This window comes from Xiphophorus couchianus, chromosome 8 (assembly GCF_001444195.1).
Source record: "Xiphophorus couchianus chromosome 8, X_couchianus-1.0, whole genome shotgun sequence".
Classification (NCBI taxonomy): Eukaryota; Metazoa; Chordata; class Actinopteri; order Cyprinodontiformes; family Poeciliidae; genus Xiphophorus; species Xiphophorus couchianus.
In genome coordinates, this window is record NC_040235.1 from 20922282 (window position 1) to 20940835 (window position 18554).

The 18554-nt window shown below is 37.9% G+C and overlaps 1 protein-coding gene across 1 annotated transcript in view; it reads right to left on the reverse strand.

Moving 5' to 3' along the window:
* Positions 1-3057: 3057 nt before the first annotated feature.
* The window catches only part of lamc3 (laminin, gamma 3), a 136001-nt gene continuing 120504 nt past the window's right edge, over positions 3058-18554 (reverse strand). The window contains exons 20-28 of the mRNA XM_028024766.1: positions 15855-15931; positions 15358-15492; positions 11447-11666; positions 10158-10304; positions 9120-9222; positions 8551-8753; positions 8064-8204; positions 7104-7203; positions 3058-5562 (exon numbers count right to left, since the gene is read on the reverse strand). Of these exons, the coding sequence (XP_027880567.1) occupies positions 5300-5562; positions 7104-7203; positions 8064-8204; positions 8551-8753; positions 9120-9222; positions 10158-10304; positions 11447-11666; positions 15358-15492; positions 15855-15931 (1389 nt within the window). The 3' untranslated portion in view covers positions 3058-5299. The remainder of the gene's footprint in view (positions 5563-7103; positions 7204-8063; positions 8205-8550; positions 8754-9119; positions 9223-10157; positions 10305-11446; positions 11667-15357; positions 15493-15854; positions 15932-18554) is intronic.

The following is an 18554-nucleotide window of genomic DNA, read 5'->3' on the forward strand; positions in this document are numbered from 1 at the left end:
AAGTATCTTTGATGCTCAGGATTTAAACTCGGGCCTGGATGTGCAACGTCAAGCCTCAGCATTTAGAGATCTTTGGAGTGACGCCATTTTCTCTACGTCAACTGAAAACCACTTCTGGCTTTAATTTTCTTTGAGTTTTTTGGGGGGGTGAGGGGAGCAAAAAGTTTTAAACATGCATTATTTATCTCTCTAGCAATCTTTCCTTATCCCAGGATTTCCCAAAATACAGCAGTCGCCCTTTCACGCATAAAGTGTTCACTCTAGACAGCTAATCAAAAGCTATTTTCTTGTCTTTGTGAGAGGGTGTAGTATAGAGCATAGCTATGTTTCAGACTAAGAAATTGTAATGTCAGACAAAGACAGCCTGAGTAAATACAGAATGCAGGCCAAATAATGATTTTGTTTAGTAAGAGAGGAAAAAAGTATCCAAACCTCTCTGCCCTAAACCTAATAACTGGGTGGGCTACACTTTGCTATCAGATCAGTATGAACAATATATTTACTGTTTGTTACTGAAATTTCTGGCCTGATTGTTATTGAAATTCTCAGTTCAAGAGGAGGGGTCTGCAGCAGTGGAAAATTTATGAAATTATAAAATGGGTCTATTATGTGGTCGTATTATACAACACATTTTTATGTAGGTTTCACTCGGTGTGGTATTTGTCACGTCCATCCTTATTTTTCAGTGTAGTTACAGGCTATTTACCTGAATTGCAAGTTTAAAAAAAAAAAAAACGAATGAAAAGGAAACTATTTTATATTTTATACCTAAAGATAATTGAAAACACTTCACCCTGAAAAGATCCTGAGTTTATTCTAATTCATGCATGGAAGAGTTAAAATTGTGCCTGGCACCACGGACCATAACATAAAGACCAATATAAATGTAGATGAAGTTTATGTCAGGAATTATTAAATCCTTCTCTGAAAAGAACCAGTTTTCGTTTGGCTCCTGACTTCATGAGCACAGGGACCCAGTTCCCACATTAGGCAGCACTCTGACTCGGATCAAAATTTCCAAAGGAGATCGATTTTAGCCATTTAGGTTTGCTCGCTTTAAAACATAAATGCACCCCCCCCCCAGATGACTGAATATACAGCTTTCATTGTATAGACATAAGCCAAAAAATGTACAAGACAGGGTTTGCCACCAACAGCTGTAGCCATATACTGAACTCCAAAGCTGACACAAGCTGCGGATAAGGCTTTAACCTTCTTCTGCCTGAGGAGGAACATTTGAAGATGCATTACATGTGAAGAAGCTTTGGGAAACTCGGTAACTGAAGAAAAAAAAAGTGGGATCAGAGCGAAGCGAAACGTCTTCTGATGCTCCCGTCATTCTTCTTGAATCTTCGTGGAACAATAACAAACTCTAAAACCTCTGATTCTCTGTGACAAACATGCCAGCTTTTTGCTCTGCCATTGAAGACTCCAATAAATGCACGTTGGCGCAAATAGTACAAAATAATGTAAGTTCATGCAAATTAATTTTTTTTAATTTAAAGAAGGGGATGTCAGCCCAATGGGAGTAAATAATCAAAAAATGTACTAAACAATTCTGTTATTGTATGAAAATTGCAACAAATATTGAGCTTTATTGACTGAAAATGTGAGCAGGTCTAAATTTGAAAACAATCCTGTAATGTTAGGACAGTCAGATCCTAACATTACAGGACCCGACTGTCTCACTGTTTCCCTGTCGCTGTCACAACATGTTATAAATAATTGACTTTTCAGTAAATAGTGGGGGAAAAAAAAGAATGGCTTTACAGCAATCAAGGCTTTCTTACAATTGCTGGTCAGGTTGGAGTATGCTTTCACAGGTGTTTTTGGTGATTTAGTTTTGGTGGTTGGCTCCAGAATCTTAGAAACCATCATCCTGGTCTTCTGCTCCTTCCCAAGATTCTCTCTCAAATTCGAGTCCGGTCTCTTTTGGGGCCAGTCCCAAAATAGCAGTGCTACTTCCAGTGTTAGTCAAATTATAAGATAATTTCAAACCCAAATCTGGAATGCGTATGTATAATCTGGGATTTAACTGAATAACTACAAACCTTCAAGTAGAATGAATGAAATACTACAGTAGTGCGTAAATGACATGCACAGACACAGTGGATAAATGTGTCTAAATATTTAACACAATAGTTATTTGTTCAACTATGCCGAGTTCAAAATGGCATGACCTTTACTCTGACGTTCCACTTCAAAGGCAAACTATTGGAAGGCTCATATGTTCACATGCATCTCTTATGAAACAGAAACTTCACATCAGATGACCGGCAATCCTGCTTCTAGTCTCATTAGTTCTGGTGGAAATAACATGCTCTTTCATGTTTTCTCTTTTTAGTCTTCTCTACAATTATTGTGAAACTTTGTAAAGCCAGGGGCTCAGATTCCAGATTACAGAGGTGTACACACTTATTAGCTTCCCTCTTGAAGATGCCTTTGAGTTAGGTTTTATGTGCTCATATTTGAGAAATCACATCAAGAAAATAGCTACCGATGTAAACTTCTCCCCATCTGCAGTCAGAACAATAATTGAAAAGTTCAAAAACAACTGGAACTGGGACAGAAGAGGATTACAGTTTATATAGCCAACATAAAAAAAACCCATAAAGGGCAAGAAAATGGTGGGAAATGAAATCTTCCTGTTTGGAAACAGCAGCGATTTTTTAAAATTTATTTTAAAATGGCGATACAGGAATAAAAGTCACTTATCTGAAGGGGTTTTACACAACTTAACCGGAACTGCCAAAATAATGTGAAGGCTGCTGGATGTATTATTACAGAGCTTCGACCTTCAGACAGCTCTGATTCTTGTGATGTGAACCCCCAACCATGACCGAGTTGTTCCCGTTCACTGCAGAGCACATTTATTAAAAGGATCCGGGAGCAGCAACCGGGAGTTAGCATTGTCTCATTGTCCGTCTGCAGCAGAACCGGGGAGCCTTTACAGTCCAACAAGCACAACACTTTATAGGTTAGATTCTACAGTTTGTTTTTCATCTGATGATGTAATTAAGATAATATACAAACAAACAAAAAACTCTGCATAAAATGTTTTTCAGACAAAATTTATTACGTTTTTTGATATGTGGGATATGCTATTTTACACATTCCTTCAGCTAAAATCATCCCGTCTCATGATATCACACAGTGTACTCTTTGGTCCATTAACACAATAGATACATTGAGCTGAAGTAGCATTTCAAGTATGTTTTATAGTGGATTTTTTTCTATTGGCAGGCCTAAAATACTGAAAATATACTTCTGATTATTTAAAAACTTCATACATATCCTATTGAGATCATATCACATCAACCCTTCATAAATAAAGTACAATGTGAGTCTTGGAGACCATCAATTTATGAACAGGCACGGGCTTGTTACCAGTATCAAGGCAGACTAAGCTTTAAATGGTCAAAAACAGACATTCTGCAGTTCACATCGCTTTTACAGGAGATGGCAAAAAAGTTTGGGACTGAACAGAAATGTATGCTTTTGATAAACAGGGTCAGTCATAAGGGGGGAAACTGAAGGGGTGTTCATCACTCTTACGAAGGAAATATAGTTTCAAACTTACATTTTGCAAGCTAGGATTACGAGTCTGAGATGATAACGTTTGAAAGGGATATTCTTCCCAACAAGCTTTTGAAAACTTCTATTCTGTCATTTTATTTGCATCAGTGTATCAACATCAAAATACAAATTACTAAGTCTTTTAGATAATTTATTTCATGAAATTTAACTTTTACATTGTTCCATTAGGAGAGATTTTGACAAAATTATATGACTGTATTATCCAGATGACGAATTGTAAGAATATGCCTGTATCTGGAGTCTAAAGTTTAACCCTTTAATATGAGCCCCAGATGTAGAGATGTGTGTTGTCAATGTGACATCCAGACGGATCTATGTTCAACATTCTTATTTTGAAATAAGCAAGGAAGTAGTTTACAGACTACCCAGTTTTATTGGGAGTTTAAACAACACTTCTAAATATGGCATACGCACTTTGGTTTGTTGGTACCAACAAGAAACAATCAAACAGTGACAGACGAAATAAGAGCAATTCAGAAGCATGGTGAGAATGCCACCACTGGCAAGAAGTTAGCTGCTAACAATGCTAATGTTGTCATACCCTTTGTAGCTCCCAATGGGTGCTAAACAAAAGGCACATTTCTCAGTTTTTAATGAAGACGGGTACCAATGACCTACATTTACTCTGTGTTAGTTACTTAAGGTATATTTTCAAGAAAAAATATGATTCTTACAGTAGTTTTTATTAGTTAAAACACAAAATTGAGCTCTTTAAATGGTTTCCCTTTGCATTTAGAGCAATAAGTCTAAATCTTTCATATATGAATAAGTCAAATATGGATTTAATTATGCTCAGAGTTTATGCGCATCTATTACTTGTGAACGCAATTTTGGCCATTGTCTCGTCTTGTCAGCAGGATATATCATCAGGGATTATCATTAGATCATGGTGTGCAATTATTTATTTTTTTTTACATTTTTCTATAAGTATCGTGATACTGGCCCATGCCTGTTCATTAGCCATTTCACTTAAGGACAGTTTTGAAGAGATGCTCGAACAGCTTGGTCACAAGAAGCCGTCCATACTCACCATCCGTGACCCCCCAGGACACAACGCAACTCGACAACTTGGTAGTGACTCAGTAAAAGAGGAAAACAAAAACAGGCAGGTAGGCGCCATGAGAATCCCAAAAAGCCAGGATGCGTGTTGATGAAGCCTGACCTGAATACCGCCGAGGCCAAGATGACTAATTGTTAATTAAGGCGCGGTGATGAAAGGAGAGCTGAAGTGTAAATGAATGTGTCAGTCTGAAGGAGCCCTCAGACACACCTTTTTACCCCCGCAAAGTTAAAGTCAGCAGTATTTTAAAACTTGTGGGTGTTCTCGGTGGCCGGCTGGTTAATGTTGTTCGCAGGGAAATTGAAATTCTGATAATGTTGGTGGAAAAAAAAGAAGAGATTGGAAAATTGAAGGGAGAGAGTGAGAAAGAAAAACATCAAGATGAAGGAGGGGGATAAGGTATGAATCACTGTAGACAGAGGAGAGGCATTTGGCTAAACTGTGTATGTCTTCGCTCGATGATGGGAAAGTGAATTGTAGCTCAGGGCAAAAAAAGAAAAAAAAGGAACATTTGAGAAGATATTGGTGAGTTTTGAAGCTGGAAAAAAAAAACTCCAGCTCCTTTTATTAAACCATTGTTCCAGACTTTTTCTGATGTTTGGTTGCTTTTTTTGATGCTTCAATCCTGATTATCTCCCATTTCTAGGCTTTACCTTCTCCCAAGGCCTGGGGGCAGGACTGAGGCAGGTTGGAGGCAATGTCCCCGAGACTCTCTCTCTCCTCCCTTATCTCCTGGATGTCCTGCTCGATGAGGGACAGGCGGCTCTTCTGTTCTTTAGCAGCAGAGTGCAGCTTCTGGATCTTGGAGCCCAGCGCCGGGCTCTCCACACTCCCACGCAGCATGCTCAGACGGCGCTCTGTTTCGTTTAGGATTCGATGGAAGCGCTCCAGAGGCACGCTCCCGTCTGATGAAAAACGCACAGGAAATTGGTAAACGTAGAAATCAGAGAAGATTTTTCTTTTTTCTTTGTTCACTGATGGACTCCCTGCATTAGAGATTCAAACAGTGTGCGAGTCTGCATGATGACCTAATTACAGTGATTTTGGTCATTATCCTTCCAGGCATGTTAACATGCTGACGATAAAGTGCCAAATCCTGGGCTTTCTAGCTAATTCTACTACTTGGCACATGCACTGCTGTGGAAAAAGAATAGGCAATTTACAGATTTCTTCTGTGTTAGCCTTTTTAATACAACTGTATGTTTCAGATTATAAATCAAATCTTTAAGATCAAGATTAAATACAAAAAACTTATCAGAATCAGAACCAGCTTTTTTGACCAATATAAAATACACAAACAAGGAATACGGTGCACTCACAGCATATAAAGTAACAAAATAAGGTAGAGAAATATTATGTTGTTGATGCTTTTTTTAAAAATCAATTAATAAAGTAACAAATCTATCAAAACCAAACTGGAAGTGAGCATAAAAGCACCCCACTCACCTTCTCAAATCATAAGTTCACTCAGGTTAACCCCATATCTTTGGGTTAATTTCACTTTTCTTGTGAAAGGCTTGATTATAGCCAGAACTGCAGAATCAAGAAATCACCTAAATAGAACCTGTCTGACAACATGAAGTAGGCTGAAGGACCCCAAAACAGCATCAGCTCAACCCCCATCAAAGACAATTCAAAGACACACAAGAGGCAAAGTCAGTGGCACCGTTCAGTCTGGAAACGGAGATATTTTGAAAGAGAAATGCCTTTTCTACAAGAACAGAGCAATGTTTCCACTTTCCAAGGACTGAAAGAACTCAATAATGCCTTTCTCTTCTTGCATGTCTAGTTTGGTGGTTCCTGCAGGTTGTTCTTGACAATATTCACTGCTGAATCCTTAAATATAAAGTAGCTGTGCTGCGGTGGGATAGACATATCAAGACATCTTGTTATTTTTAAGTATGTAATGTCCTTGCCAGCAAGATCGTAGCTGTTTTTCTTACAGCCTCGAGTAAAAGAACCAACTTCTCAGCTTTTGTTCAGTATGCATTGGCTTTTAGGCTTTGGGACTCCAGCAAATCTCAGCAAGAGCCTGTTATCCACAAATGGATAAAATATGGAACAGTGGTGAGGCTTCCCATGCTCGGCCAGAAACTAAGATTACACCAAAAGTTCATCAACAACTTTTGGTGTTGATGCACTTTAGGTTTTTTCTTTTTTGTCATAAAAATCCCAGACATTTAAAGGACCGAAGGCCTCAGTTAAGGCCAGTATTTGTGAGCGAAAATAAAGATACTTGGTACACAACATCAAACATGGGAGACTTCTTTAACATTTTCTCTTAAACTTAAAAATCATTGTATTAGTGCCTAAGGCACTGGGGTGAATATGTAGAACCTTTTGGAAAATCTCCTTTTTCATCTAGTGTAAAACTAATGCAGTGTTTTAGAAAAAGATAATCATATATAAGTTTGCTCTAGTGACATTGTTTATGTGACTGACTTACCTATTTTGCTGATTAGTTCCCTTAGCGTAACAGAATATGCCTCTAACTGGAGTTTAGCTGCTTCCATGTCATTCTTTATGCTGGAAAGTGACACTTCAGGCTAGACAGAAGAACACAAAATGATTACACTTTTTTTAAAATCTTAAACAGAGGAGATCAATATGCATAGATCTACTGTAGGTAGGTACTAAACTGTAACTTGGAGGAAGACATTTTCCTGCCAAAATGCTCACCCATTTAGAGTTAATGGGCAAAAAACACAAAAAGGTCCAGACAGCAAATTACATTTCCAAGCAGCTTTAAAACCCAGTTTAATTATATCTCATATGAAGTCTCTTCCTCAATGCCTTCTAAAGTTCAACTTGAGTTTTAGTCAATGTTTGTCTTGTCTAGTTTCTTAAAAGTGATGTAACAATATATCAAGATGACAAGGCGAGACAATATGTGACACTGCTTTCCAATAAACCATATTTTATGCATTTGGCTTTGTTGGTTTGTTTTTATCTTGTATAAAAAAGCAAGATAAAATTGTTAAAATACCAAAAACTGAAAAAATTGCATTCATGATTTAAAAAATTCCTTATGAATAAAAATATAAAATGGGTGATATGTTGTGTATTCAACGTTGTAGAATGACATTTTTGGTGACATCTTTATGTATTTTTAAATATGTCTATCAGCTTTGCAAATCTAAAGAACAAAAAGATTTACAAATTTTTCTTTCCAAAACAATGCATTATTGGTAAGAATTGAAATATTGTGTCTGTGAGCAGCAATCTTCAATTCTTGTTACAGGTTCTCTACTGGCCCAGACTTTGACTGGGCCATTATAACAGATGAATGAAGAAATAAATATATTTTATTTGTTGGCCTCTCTTTGGCCACTTGACGCAATGGACAGATATGGACAGATATGGAAAGATATTTACTGTATTTTTCAGTATGTTTACTTAAACTTACCTCTGTTGGGATCATGGATTTTGCTTTCTCTGTTAGTAATTCTCGTTCTGATAACTTATTTAAAGCAGAGTCTATTTGTGAGTTAAGTTGAGAAGCTGCAGTCCTTGTATGCTTGGCTTGGGTCAGAATGGCTTTGGATCCCTGCAAACAAGATACATAACATGTCTAAGGACATTTAATTTCCAGAGTTTTAAGCCTAATGTTTCTACACCACTGCTGGTTAAACTGCACTTATGTGGAGTTTTCATATTGTAATTTGATTTCATAATTTAAAATGATGAAATCTGTAGTCCCAGGCAGGATGAGGGAAACTTTGAAAACAAAATAAATGTCAATACCACCCAACTAAACACGGCAACCCTCCACTTCAAACAAATCACAACAAACGGGTCCAAATTTAGAAGTTAAATGTGTTCAAGTGTTTAAATCAGCTAAATTATTTCAGTCTAAAATAGTCATCTGTAAAACAAACAAAACAAGAACATACCTTAGCCACATCGTGTGCCATTTGCTCTGCCTCCTTTGTGATGTTCCTTGTGAGGCTGGCGTTTTCCCTCGCAGGATCTAGCATCTTCTCAATTTGCTTGACCTTCTTCCTGACCTCTGAAAGGACCTTTTCTTCCTGGGGTCTTTGCTTCTTTAATGCCGTCTTGGTCTGAGCCTGCCGGCGGGGCCACTCTTTCACCATGTCTGGAGATGTGAGAATCGACACGGGAAGACAAGTTGTTCTTAACTCAACGCGGTGTAGATTCAAGGAGGTCATCGTCTCCCAGTTGAGGACTGATCGTTTCTGCGCACTCTGTTTTTCTTCAAGTTCTTATCTAGGTTGTCTGATCAGAGAACTATCCTCTAATGTTCACTTCATTCATGCTTAATATTTCAGCCAAAAAACTGACTTTGTAAAAATTAGAAAAAAGCTTTCCACCTCATTATACTTTCCAAGTGATATGCAAATACACTCAGCCGTGGACAGGCTTTACATCTTGTTAGCTTGATATTTGACTTTTTAATTTAAGATGTATAATTCTTGAACATTTCATAAAGAAACAGTCTTACTTTCTACTTCTCTATGGATGGTAATGACGTCTGACTCCACTTCTTTGCCCATCACCACTGATGTCAAAGCAGAAGCTTTTGCCTCCTGAACATTCCCTTGCAGCTGCACAAAGTGAGCAAAAAAAAAATTATTACATTGTGAAACAAAACCTAAACATGATACAAAATTTCCCCACCAGTCATGTTGATAAAACCTATTCAAATTAAGCTCTAGTTTGCACGACAGCTGAGGTTTTCGTCTTTGCTCAAACACTAATTGTAAAAATTGTTCAAAGCAAAGTTTATAAATTAGCAAAACCTTTTTCTCCTCACATAACAGGAATTGCAGTGAGATGTGTCATAAGCTGAATTAGCAGTAAAAAACAAAGAGAAAACATGCTAATGTTAGCCTATAATAGTCATGCGCATATTATAGCACTCCTACACACCTGCAGTATTATGAAGTTTGCAGATGACATGTGGTCAGACTAAAACGAGGAGTGACATGAAGTACAAGGACAAAGTGGAGCTGCTTTCTGATTGGTGCAGAGTCAAGGACCAGCAAAAAGAGGTGGGTATCGAGTTTAAGTAGCAAAAAATAGACATCCCACAGAGCTCCGCTGTTGGGAATGGAAAGTGAAAGACAACCTAACCTAGAGGACAAGTACCAAGTAGCTGTGGAAGAAGGTGAAGCCCACACAAGTCTTCTCAAACTTACTCCAGAGTGTGCACTGGCTTACTTTCTGGGTGACCGATTCAGAAGCTGAACAGTCCCAGATAAAACAATGTGAGTTTATTTCAGACTAGTTTAAAGTGTCTTAAATTATATATATAGAAAATATATTTGCTATACTTCAGAGATCACTTCCCTCCATAAATTAAAAATATCTGCCATAAGCAAGAGAAACAGACACTGCTGTGTGCTTAGAGTCACAGGCAAGCGAGCTAGCTAAGTCCAGTTTTTCACCCTTACAAGCAAACTATCCGAATCCAACTTATTTTATGAGGTTAGTCAATAACTTTCACAGTCAAAAGAAAAAAACAACAACACATACTTACCATTTTTATTGCGTCTACTTCTTCAAGGTTTTTCAAGACTGTCTGTTTTACCGATGCCATCTCCTTGCTGATGTTACTGATGAGATTTTCTTTGGTCTGAATTTCTTGGTCCAGCTCTTCTGTCTGTTTTAAAATGTCCTCACTCAACTACACAAAAAGAAAATAATGTAGATAAGTGTAAGCTTATTTTAAGATAAAATAACCAACCCGCTTTTCTCAAGAGGTCAAATTAGCCCATACAAATGTTGTTGCATTTGAAATCTAGAAAATCTGAAACTGAGTGTTTCAGTTTGCAGTACTTTGTTTGCTTGGAGATGCTGAAGAGGTTTGCCACCTCCCTCTGTAATAATGTGCACCGTTTGAGCAGCAGCCTCTGCCAAAAATCCTCCTCTTCTTTGCCAACTTGGTGTTCTTTGCATGCCAAATGTTAAATCAAGTGGAAAACTTAAATTACTGCCTGGTGGTCGCCTGCCTCCTCCAACCAGTCAAGTGTCAGTTTACACCCATCTCTCCTACTGCAGCTGAACTATAATGAGTTTCAACCTTTGTAAAACTGATCATTGTATAAATCAACATGCTAATAAAATTCTCAGCGAAATCATCAGAAACATATTTGCTATATTCCCTTTTTGTATCTAGTTTAATTCGATTTATTTTTATTGTTTATTATTACAACTGCTATTTTTTTTTTGCCATCATCAGCCTCTGAGCTTAGGTTCTTTACTAGCCAAAAAAATTACACATAATTACAATTTTCTGTATGAGCTAATAACAATAATTCACCCACTTTTACAAAAAGATGCCACCTTTCACACAATGTTCTTTATGAATTTTCCCATTAATATTTTGACTTCTGGAAGAATTTTGCTTGTCTTTCAGACATTTATATACAAAATCCAACTACAAAGTGAATGCATCAGTAAGTACCATGCTTCTGAGTTTTATATATTTTCACTAATGCACAATACTGCCACCACCATTTTGGGGTAATGGCGCCCAGGTGTCCAGCTCTAGTCCTCAATGACCAGTGTCCTGCATGTTGGCCAGTGTTCTAAATGTTTCTGCTCCGACACAGCTGAGTCAAATTGTCCAACTATTCCCTCTCTGCTGACAACTTTGAAAAAAAAAAAGAAGAGGAAAGCTCTTCCATTTCAATAGTATGTCAGTGCAGTTAGCCTGACTTGTGTGTTTGGTCTTCTATATATTCCACCCATGTGGCCATATAATCACACACACACACACATCAGTCAACAAACAAACATTACAAATTCTAGGGTGTCTTGACTGACCTGTGCAGTGGAGTTGTCCGGATGTGTTTGGTTGAACTCTGTTTGGTTCATGTCAGATGCTGCTCCGGCATCCATCAGAGTCAGCTGATGTAAGGATGATGTGATGTTACCCACAGCAAGCTTGAAAGAGGCATCTTCTTCCACCAGGGCCAGATGTTCAGCTACAGTAACATTTAGCAGCACAGTGAGGTTTTCCTTCTGCTGCTGCATTCGGGTTATTCTGGCATGAAAGCAGGAGGAAAGGACAGCAGATTAGTCACAAATAAGGTAGTAAAGCTAAAATCAGCTAGATTCAGGATGTGGTGCATTCATTTGATGTGAGAAAATACTAAGTGTTGTGCTGCAAGATTGTCGGTGCCTCGTATTCAGTGGGAGAATTCAGGAGCTTTCATTGGAGTATTTTGACACGGAAACCCTGTGCCTTTATTGATATTGATGATGAGGAAACTCTGCTCGTGATTCATGTTTAAAGAGGAGTAAGGTGAGATTGACGCTGCGGAAAGAAAGCATGGTGAATAATGAAAGGTGTTGGACGCAGTGCATGGGATGTTGAAATTGTCACTTTTTATCATCTTCAAAGCTGTAATTATACATGATCTGTTTTGCCTCAAAAGAGCAGGTACGCAAATAGAGCAGGGCGGCTAAGCACTCGTTGCCCCAGAAATGAATTAAAATGTTAATCTCGTAACATTCTGAATAGGTTGGGGCTTTTTACATGGCTGCATAGTTTTATACACTTATTTGAGCAAAAACAATGCAGTTCAGTTTCATTAAACCATAAAAACTATGGAAAACTTAATGACATTTACTTTTAACAAAAAGCTGCATGACAACAACTGAAGCTTTATGCAAAGAAAATCAACTTGCAGTGGATAATGCAGCACAAGTTAAATAAAATACAACAGAGCTACGCTCTAAAGTAATTGGTTGATAAAATCATTAGCTAGAAAGTTTGCAGCATCTTTTGTCACCTACTCAGACCTGATGAGGAAAAGCTACTGGTGGACTGATTTGCATCCTAAGCTTTTAAAGGGAACTCAGACTCTGTAATTACACTGAAACACCATGAACTTATTATTTGAATGCTTTGAATTTAGTGAGGAAAAAAACAGATACAGTGTGTAAAGCCTGTAAACATAGATAGTAAGGTCAAACATCATTTAGAAAGCCTTTAAATGGACTACATTACATCCAGTAATTACATGCATGCTAACCCTAGTGGCACATGTCTTTAATTTAAATCACAAAGCTTTAGCAAGAGGAACTGCAGCAGTCTCTGTTTAATCAAAGAGATTTTTGTTTTACTCCAAAATACATACACACATTTCAACCATAGGAAATTGTTTTTCTTCATTGGACACGTACAGAGTGATTTTCTGCAAAAACGTCAAAATATGATCGGATTAAAATCAAGCTTTTGATATTCATGTTTACCATTTAATGAGGTTTAGACCAGGCTCGTTTTTCGTGATTTCTTTATAAAAAAAATACTCCATACCAGAAAAACAGAACATCTTATCTCCTGATTTTATACTATAATAATATTATTTCTTTACATGCAACTTTGATTGCACTTAAATAATTTGAGCCAGCATGTGTGAGAAATGCACTGTGTGACTATTGTGGAACTTGAAAACACAGAAGAACAACGTTCCTGTTCCTTTGTTTTGCAAATTCATTGTTGCTTCCCGACCTGCCCAAAAATCTAGACTTTTATCATGTCTTAACCTAGCTCCACAACTTTTATTCTTCTATTTACATCCACGATGCTTTTCATAAAACCGCAGGTGTTTCTTAAGGGGGAAAAAAACAAAAACAAAACCACAATACCTCCAGCTTTCTGATAGCTTTTGTTCCTACTCTTACAGGCTGCACCAAAGGAAACTTCAGTTTAAAATGTGTAGAACGTAGTTGATGAAAACAAAATGTATTGTTTTGTAATTTAGGACTAATGCCATTATAACACGTTGACATTTCCAAATATTCTCATCTAACATTTTTCTACATTTAGATATAAAAGTACCAATAACAGAATTAATAGCACATTTAGCGATTTCTATAAACAATGTAAATTTAACTTTTCCTTTTTATTAGCAATCCACCTTTCGTAATTACTGCCTACTGTGGGTTTTATATTACATACAAGCTCATTTCTTCTAGTTACACTTCAAAATTGGGGAAAGAACATGTCATTCAAAAGTTATCAATATCTTGATAAGTCAGGGAATGATGAGAAAAACTTGCCCATATCTACAACCATCAGGACTGTAACAAACAAATCAGGAAGAGCACCAACAATGAAGAGGGTGTGATGGGAAGTTAAAAAACGTAGCTCCCTCTGAGAAAACTACATCAATTCTTTAGTGTGAGATTATGTGACTGAGATCATTCATTTTCAGGCAACACAACCAACAGCAACAATCTGAAACAAATAAAGTAATTCTACTCAAAACTGGTTTCTCCAAAAACAAACAAAGTGCATTTAAACCATTGCATTCATGTTTTATTGGAAAGTGAAAGTAAAACAATGCAAAAGTTGTGTTTTTTGCTCATCTCCAGTTAACTTAGTGATTCCTGTTCAGTGATTTCACAGTGATTCTGAAAAGCACAGCTAGAGACCCAAATGCCTTGAAGCAAAAAGTAGTGAAAGAAGTAGGTATGTCTTACATCCCTAATGTTTATCTATTATTATTTGACAATCCCCTTACTCAATATCATAACCTCAGTGAGTAGTAAGTATACTTGGTAACTACTATGAGTATGTTTACAGTTAGCGGAGGCAAACTTAAAACTTTTCATTTATTTATTTATTTTTTACCCCTCCAGGGGTTCTTTTTGTGGGCTCTAGTGTCCCTTATATGACTGTAGGCTGACAGGAAACAGGGAAGGAGAGGGGGGAAGACATGCGGCAAATGTTGTCGGGTCTGGGAGTCGAACCCGCGACGGCCGCGTCGAGGACTGAAGGCCTCCAAATATGGGTCGCGCTAACCACTACACCACCACGGCACGCCCAAAACTTTTAAAAGAAATATAAATTATATAAATCTTTCTCCACAGTAAATCATTATGAAAACGTTCCAAAATGCAAAGTGCTAGATTTGTTCACAGCAAATGAATAAGAACACAGTTTTTCATTGGTTTAAAATCTTTTAATACAATCATGATTCACAATTCAGGCTCGGTGAGGCAGAGACCTGAAGGTATATTTTTAGAAACAGATTGAACACTTTAGTTCTTTTCTGGTTCGATAGTTTCCAAACAATAAAACGCCTCTGCTAAAGTATCAACACATGGGGAAATATGTGTGGGAAAAGCAATTTAATGGTGCCCATCTGTGCTAAAACTGCTCACTTTGCATCCTATAAAGTGCCTCTCTCACACACACACTCACACATACGTGGTGATGTGCAGCACTGCTCCAGTGATGAACAGAACTCTCCCGAATCAAGCTGACTCCCGTTAGGAGGGGGGTAATCAATTTTGAGCTCCTCGCTTCTTTGCTCTCATCATGGCCACCGGAGGGCTTTTTGCATCATTCTGTCTGGTGTTCGGGATAATCCTCAGAGCAATCACATGCTAGGAGATGCAGTGAGCGTGCTGCAAATCCAAGAAAGCAATAGGCTTACAGCGCAGAGAAGCTGTCCCCCCTGTGACTAAATGTCTTACTCCTAAACTCCAGCGTGCTTAAAAAAAAAATAAATAAAAAATTGCAGTGAAAGAGAGGGCTTTGGGTGATAATGCAAGGATAGGTACACTTTGTTGGAAATACAGTGCAAAAGCCGAAAAATCCAGGGAGCTGAGCGGCTTTTTGGGTTAATAAGTATGAGTTATGTGTTATGTGACCACTTAAGCATTCTCTCTGCTTGTGGGCGTGTGTGTGTGTGTGAGTTAATTTGATTGGTTTTGCTCACTGCTCTTTCAGATTCCTGGTGTACTCCTCTGTGGAGTTGTCCTGCAGTAGATCCATCAGGAAGTTGAAAGCCTGCTTTGACTCACGCACCGCCCTGCTGGCTACGGCCTCAATGTGGTCCGCCGTTTCTCTGTGACTGCAAAGGGGGAAAAAAAAGAAGAAAATTAAAAGAAAGAAAGAAAGGTGAGCAAAGTGAAAAGAGGAGGGAAAAAAAAAGCATGCAGCATAGAATAATAGACCATAACGACTGCCTGAGGTGAGGTGAAATAGATTTGAGCATTGATGCTTTCCCCCACCACACACCGGATCTCCTGGCCAGGTTTCTGGAACAAGCATATAATAGAGCTGCGAGCGCCGAGTGGTCGAGAGCATCGACTCGCTGCGGCGTGACCGCATTGTGAGTGACAAGCACGAAAAAGCAGCCGAGCAGAGATCCACAGATTACTGGAACAGACTCCGCTTTTAATTGACCACTGAAAGCCCATTGAACAGACTTACCTTTTCATTAGGACCTGGGAGTCATTGACCATTATGCTCCATTTGTTGGGCGCTGACATGGCTTCAAAGGAAATGACCTGTGAAAATGATAGGTAAGGAAAGCAACACAGTGAGTGGGAGGTCTGGCTTTAAACTACGTTCACAGTTTTACTGTAATTTTATACAGAAAGTCTTGACACCATATTATGTCATACAGTAGACACACATGAACATGTTCTGTTTAACATAAATAGCAATTATGCCAATCAAATGAGAGCGGCCCATTAGATTTGATCTAATGGGCAAATCATCTAGAATTTGATCACCTAGAAGATATGAAGATGGAGTGCTGAAGTCTAAAACAGTTCAGAAAATGGAGGAGAAAAAGATTTAAGTGGTTTTGAATTTGGTATTGTTGCTACTGCAAGATGAGCTGGTTTGCATGATTCAGAAACGGCTGACTTCCTGTAAGGTAAAGTAATTTCATTTATATAACACATTTTCAGCAACAAGGTAATTCAAAGTGCTTTACATGAATTAGACAAAAAATACAACAAAACAACAACCCAAAGGAAAGGGCAAAAGAAGAAAAATGATGAAAAAGGAAGAAAAAAGAGTAAGTATTCTGTGACTTATATACTAGTAAGGGTTTCTCTGGATTCTTGTTCTGATAATGTTGATCTAAAGCAATGAGTAGTTTCTCTAGATAAGTTAAGAGTTTCTCTGGATTCTAAGTTTGTTCTAATTCCTGAATATATTAACTAGATGATCCTATTATAAGTATTCCATAATTTATAAGCCAGAAGAAGTTTATCTGGATAATAATAAACCAAGTATTGGTCTAAAGTAATAAAAGTGTTGGTTCTCCATGCTTGATTCTATAAAGTAGATGGTCCTAAATGTTGATCTAAGGCAATGAGTAGCTTCTCTAGATGAGTTTCTCTGGATTCTAGGTTTCTTCTAATTCCTCAAGTATATAAACTAAATGTTCCTGTACTGGAAGTACTGTAGCTTCCATACAATTGTATTTCGGATTAACTGAGAATGGAGTAAAAAAAAAGTTCAGATCTAGTAAGATGTCAGAGGAGAATCTGTAAACTGGTTTGACATGACTGGCAAGTGTACCTCAAATAACATCTCATTACATCCTTCATGTGTGGCTTCTCGGAAGCCCAACACATTGAACCTCGAAGAAGATGAGCTACAGCAGAAAGACAATAACAGGGGCTACTCCTGTCAGCTTAGAACAGGAGGCTCACCAAAATTGGACAATAATAGGCTGGGAAATGTTGCCTGGTCTAATGAGTGTTTGTTTTAGCCCTGACATTCAAATGGGTGGGCCAGAATTCGATGTAAACAATGTAAAACAATATTTTCTTGTCTCACTTTGGGCTCATCACTAAATAAGCATTTTTTAAAGTCTATCCAAGTATTGTGGCTGTATGATCACACATTTTGAGGTCTACTTCCAGCAGGATATTATCATCTCAAACTAACTTGCCTGCACTGCAGTGGGATTCACAGTGAGCAGATCGCAAAGCAGAGCGCCATTTGGATACGGTAGAATGAGAGCGTTACATCATGGATGTGCAACCAGGAACAGAGAGATGCTGTCATTTCAATATAGAATCAGATGAGTGTTACAAAACACTGCTGAATTTGTGCCACAGAGAACTAAGGCAGATCTATGAAGGGAATAGGACGCAAGCCGTTGCAAGTAGGGTGTACCTAATTAAAAGGACGGTAAGTACATGTTATTAAAAATGATGTACGTATCCACTGAAGTGTTGTCCTAATAAAAATTATGTCCACACGGCTGAACGCAGAGTCCTTTACCGAGTGACATCCAATTTGGAGAAATGCACACAAACTGAGCGAACTGCAATTAACGCTGCTCAATTCTTTGCTCCTTTTGGAAGACTGCCTGTCGATTGATTATTAACCAAACAGCTGCTGCAAGTGATGAGAGCTACAGAGGTCCAGTTCGTCTGTGCAAGCACAAAGACGATCAGAAGGGAGGAAATTACACTTTAGCTAGAAAAAGCTCACTGATCACTCTGAAGTCTAAATAAGAGGACAGGCGGATCCATAAAAGCTTCCTGCATCCCCAGGCTTACAATGAAAGGCCACCAAATGTGTAAAGAACAAGTTGTTAATTTAGGAATCCATTAAAGACCGGTTAAATCTTTGCTTTTGGAGAAAGTAGTTTGCCATTTAGATGTGTGGGCCAGAGGTCTATTGTTTGTCAACCTGAAGCGTTCCATACTCATAAGAGGATCGAGATTTTGTCACATGTAATCTCAGCGTGTTTGCATAGCTCCAGTTTGATGTGAAGTTGCACTTATCAGTATGACTTGGAATATTTTGAGGCTTTTAATGATTTATTTAAACTATCCTGCTTTAATGGTGGACTGATAACATAATATATATAATTAATTAATAAAAAATAAAAAACAAGAATTGGGTGAAAAAAACATTGTGGATTTTCTCTTGCTAAAATCTGGTATATAGGATAAAATATATAGATACACCCACACTAATATTTGGATAAATGTCTCTCAGGAAGATGAAGAGAAGTATTTTTTGCAGCCATTAACCAGGTCTGGCTAATAGCCATTATCAACAGAAATGGTCAGATTTAAATTGGCTGGTTTTCCACCAAGCACCACAAATTTTAAATAGGGGTTAACCAAAGAAAACGGCGAATGTTAGCCTGCTTAT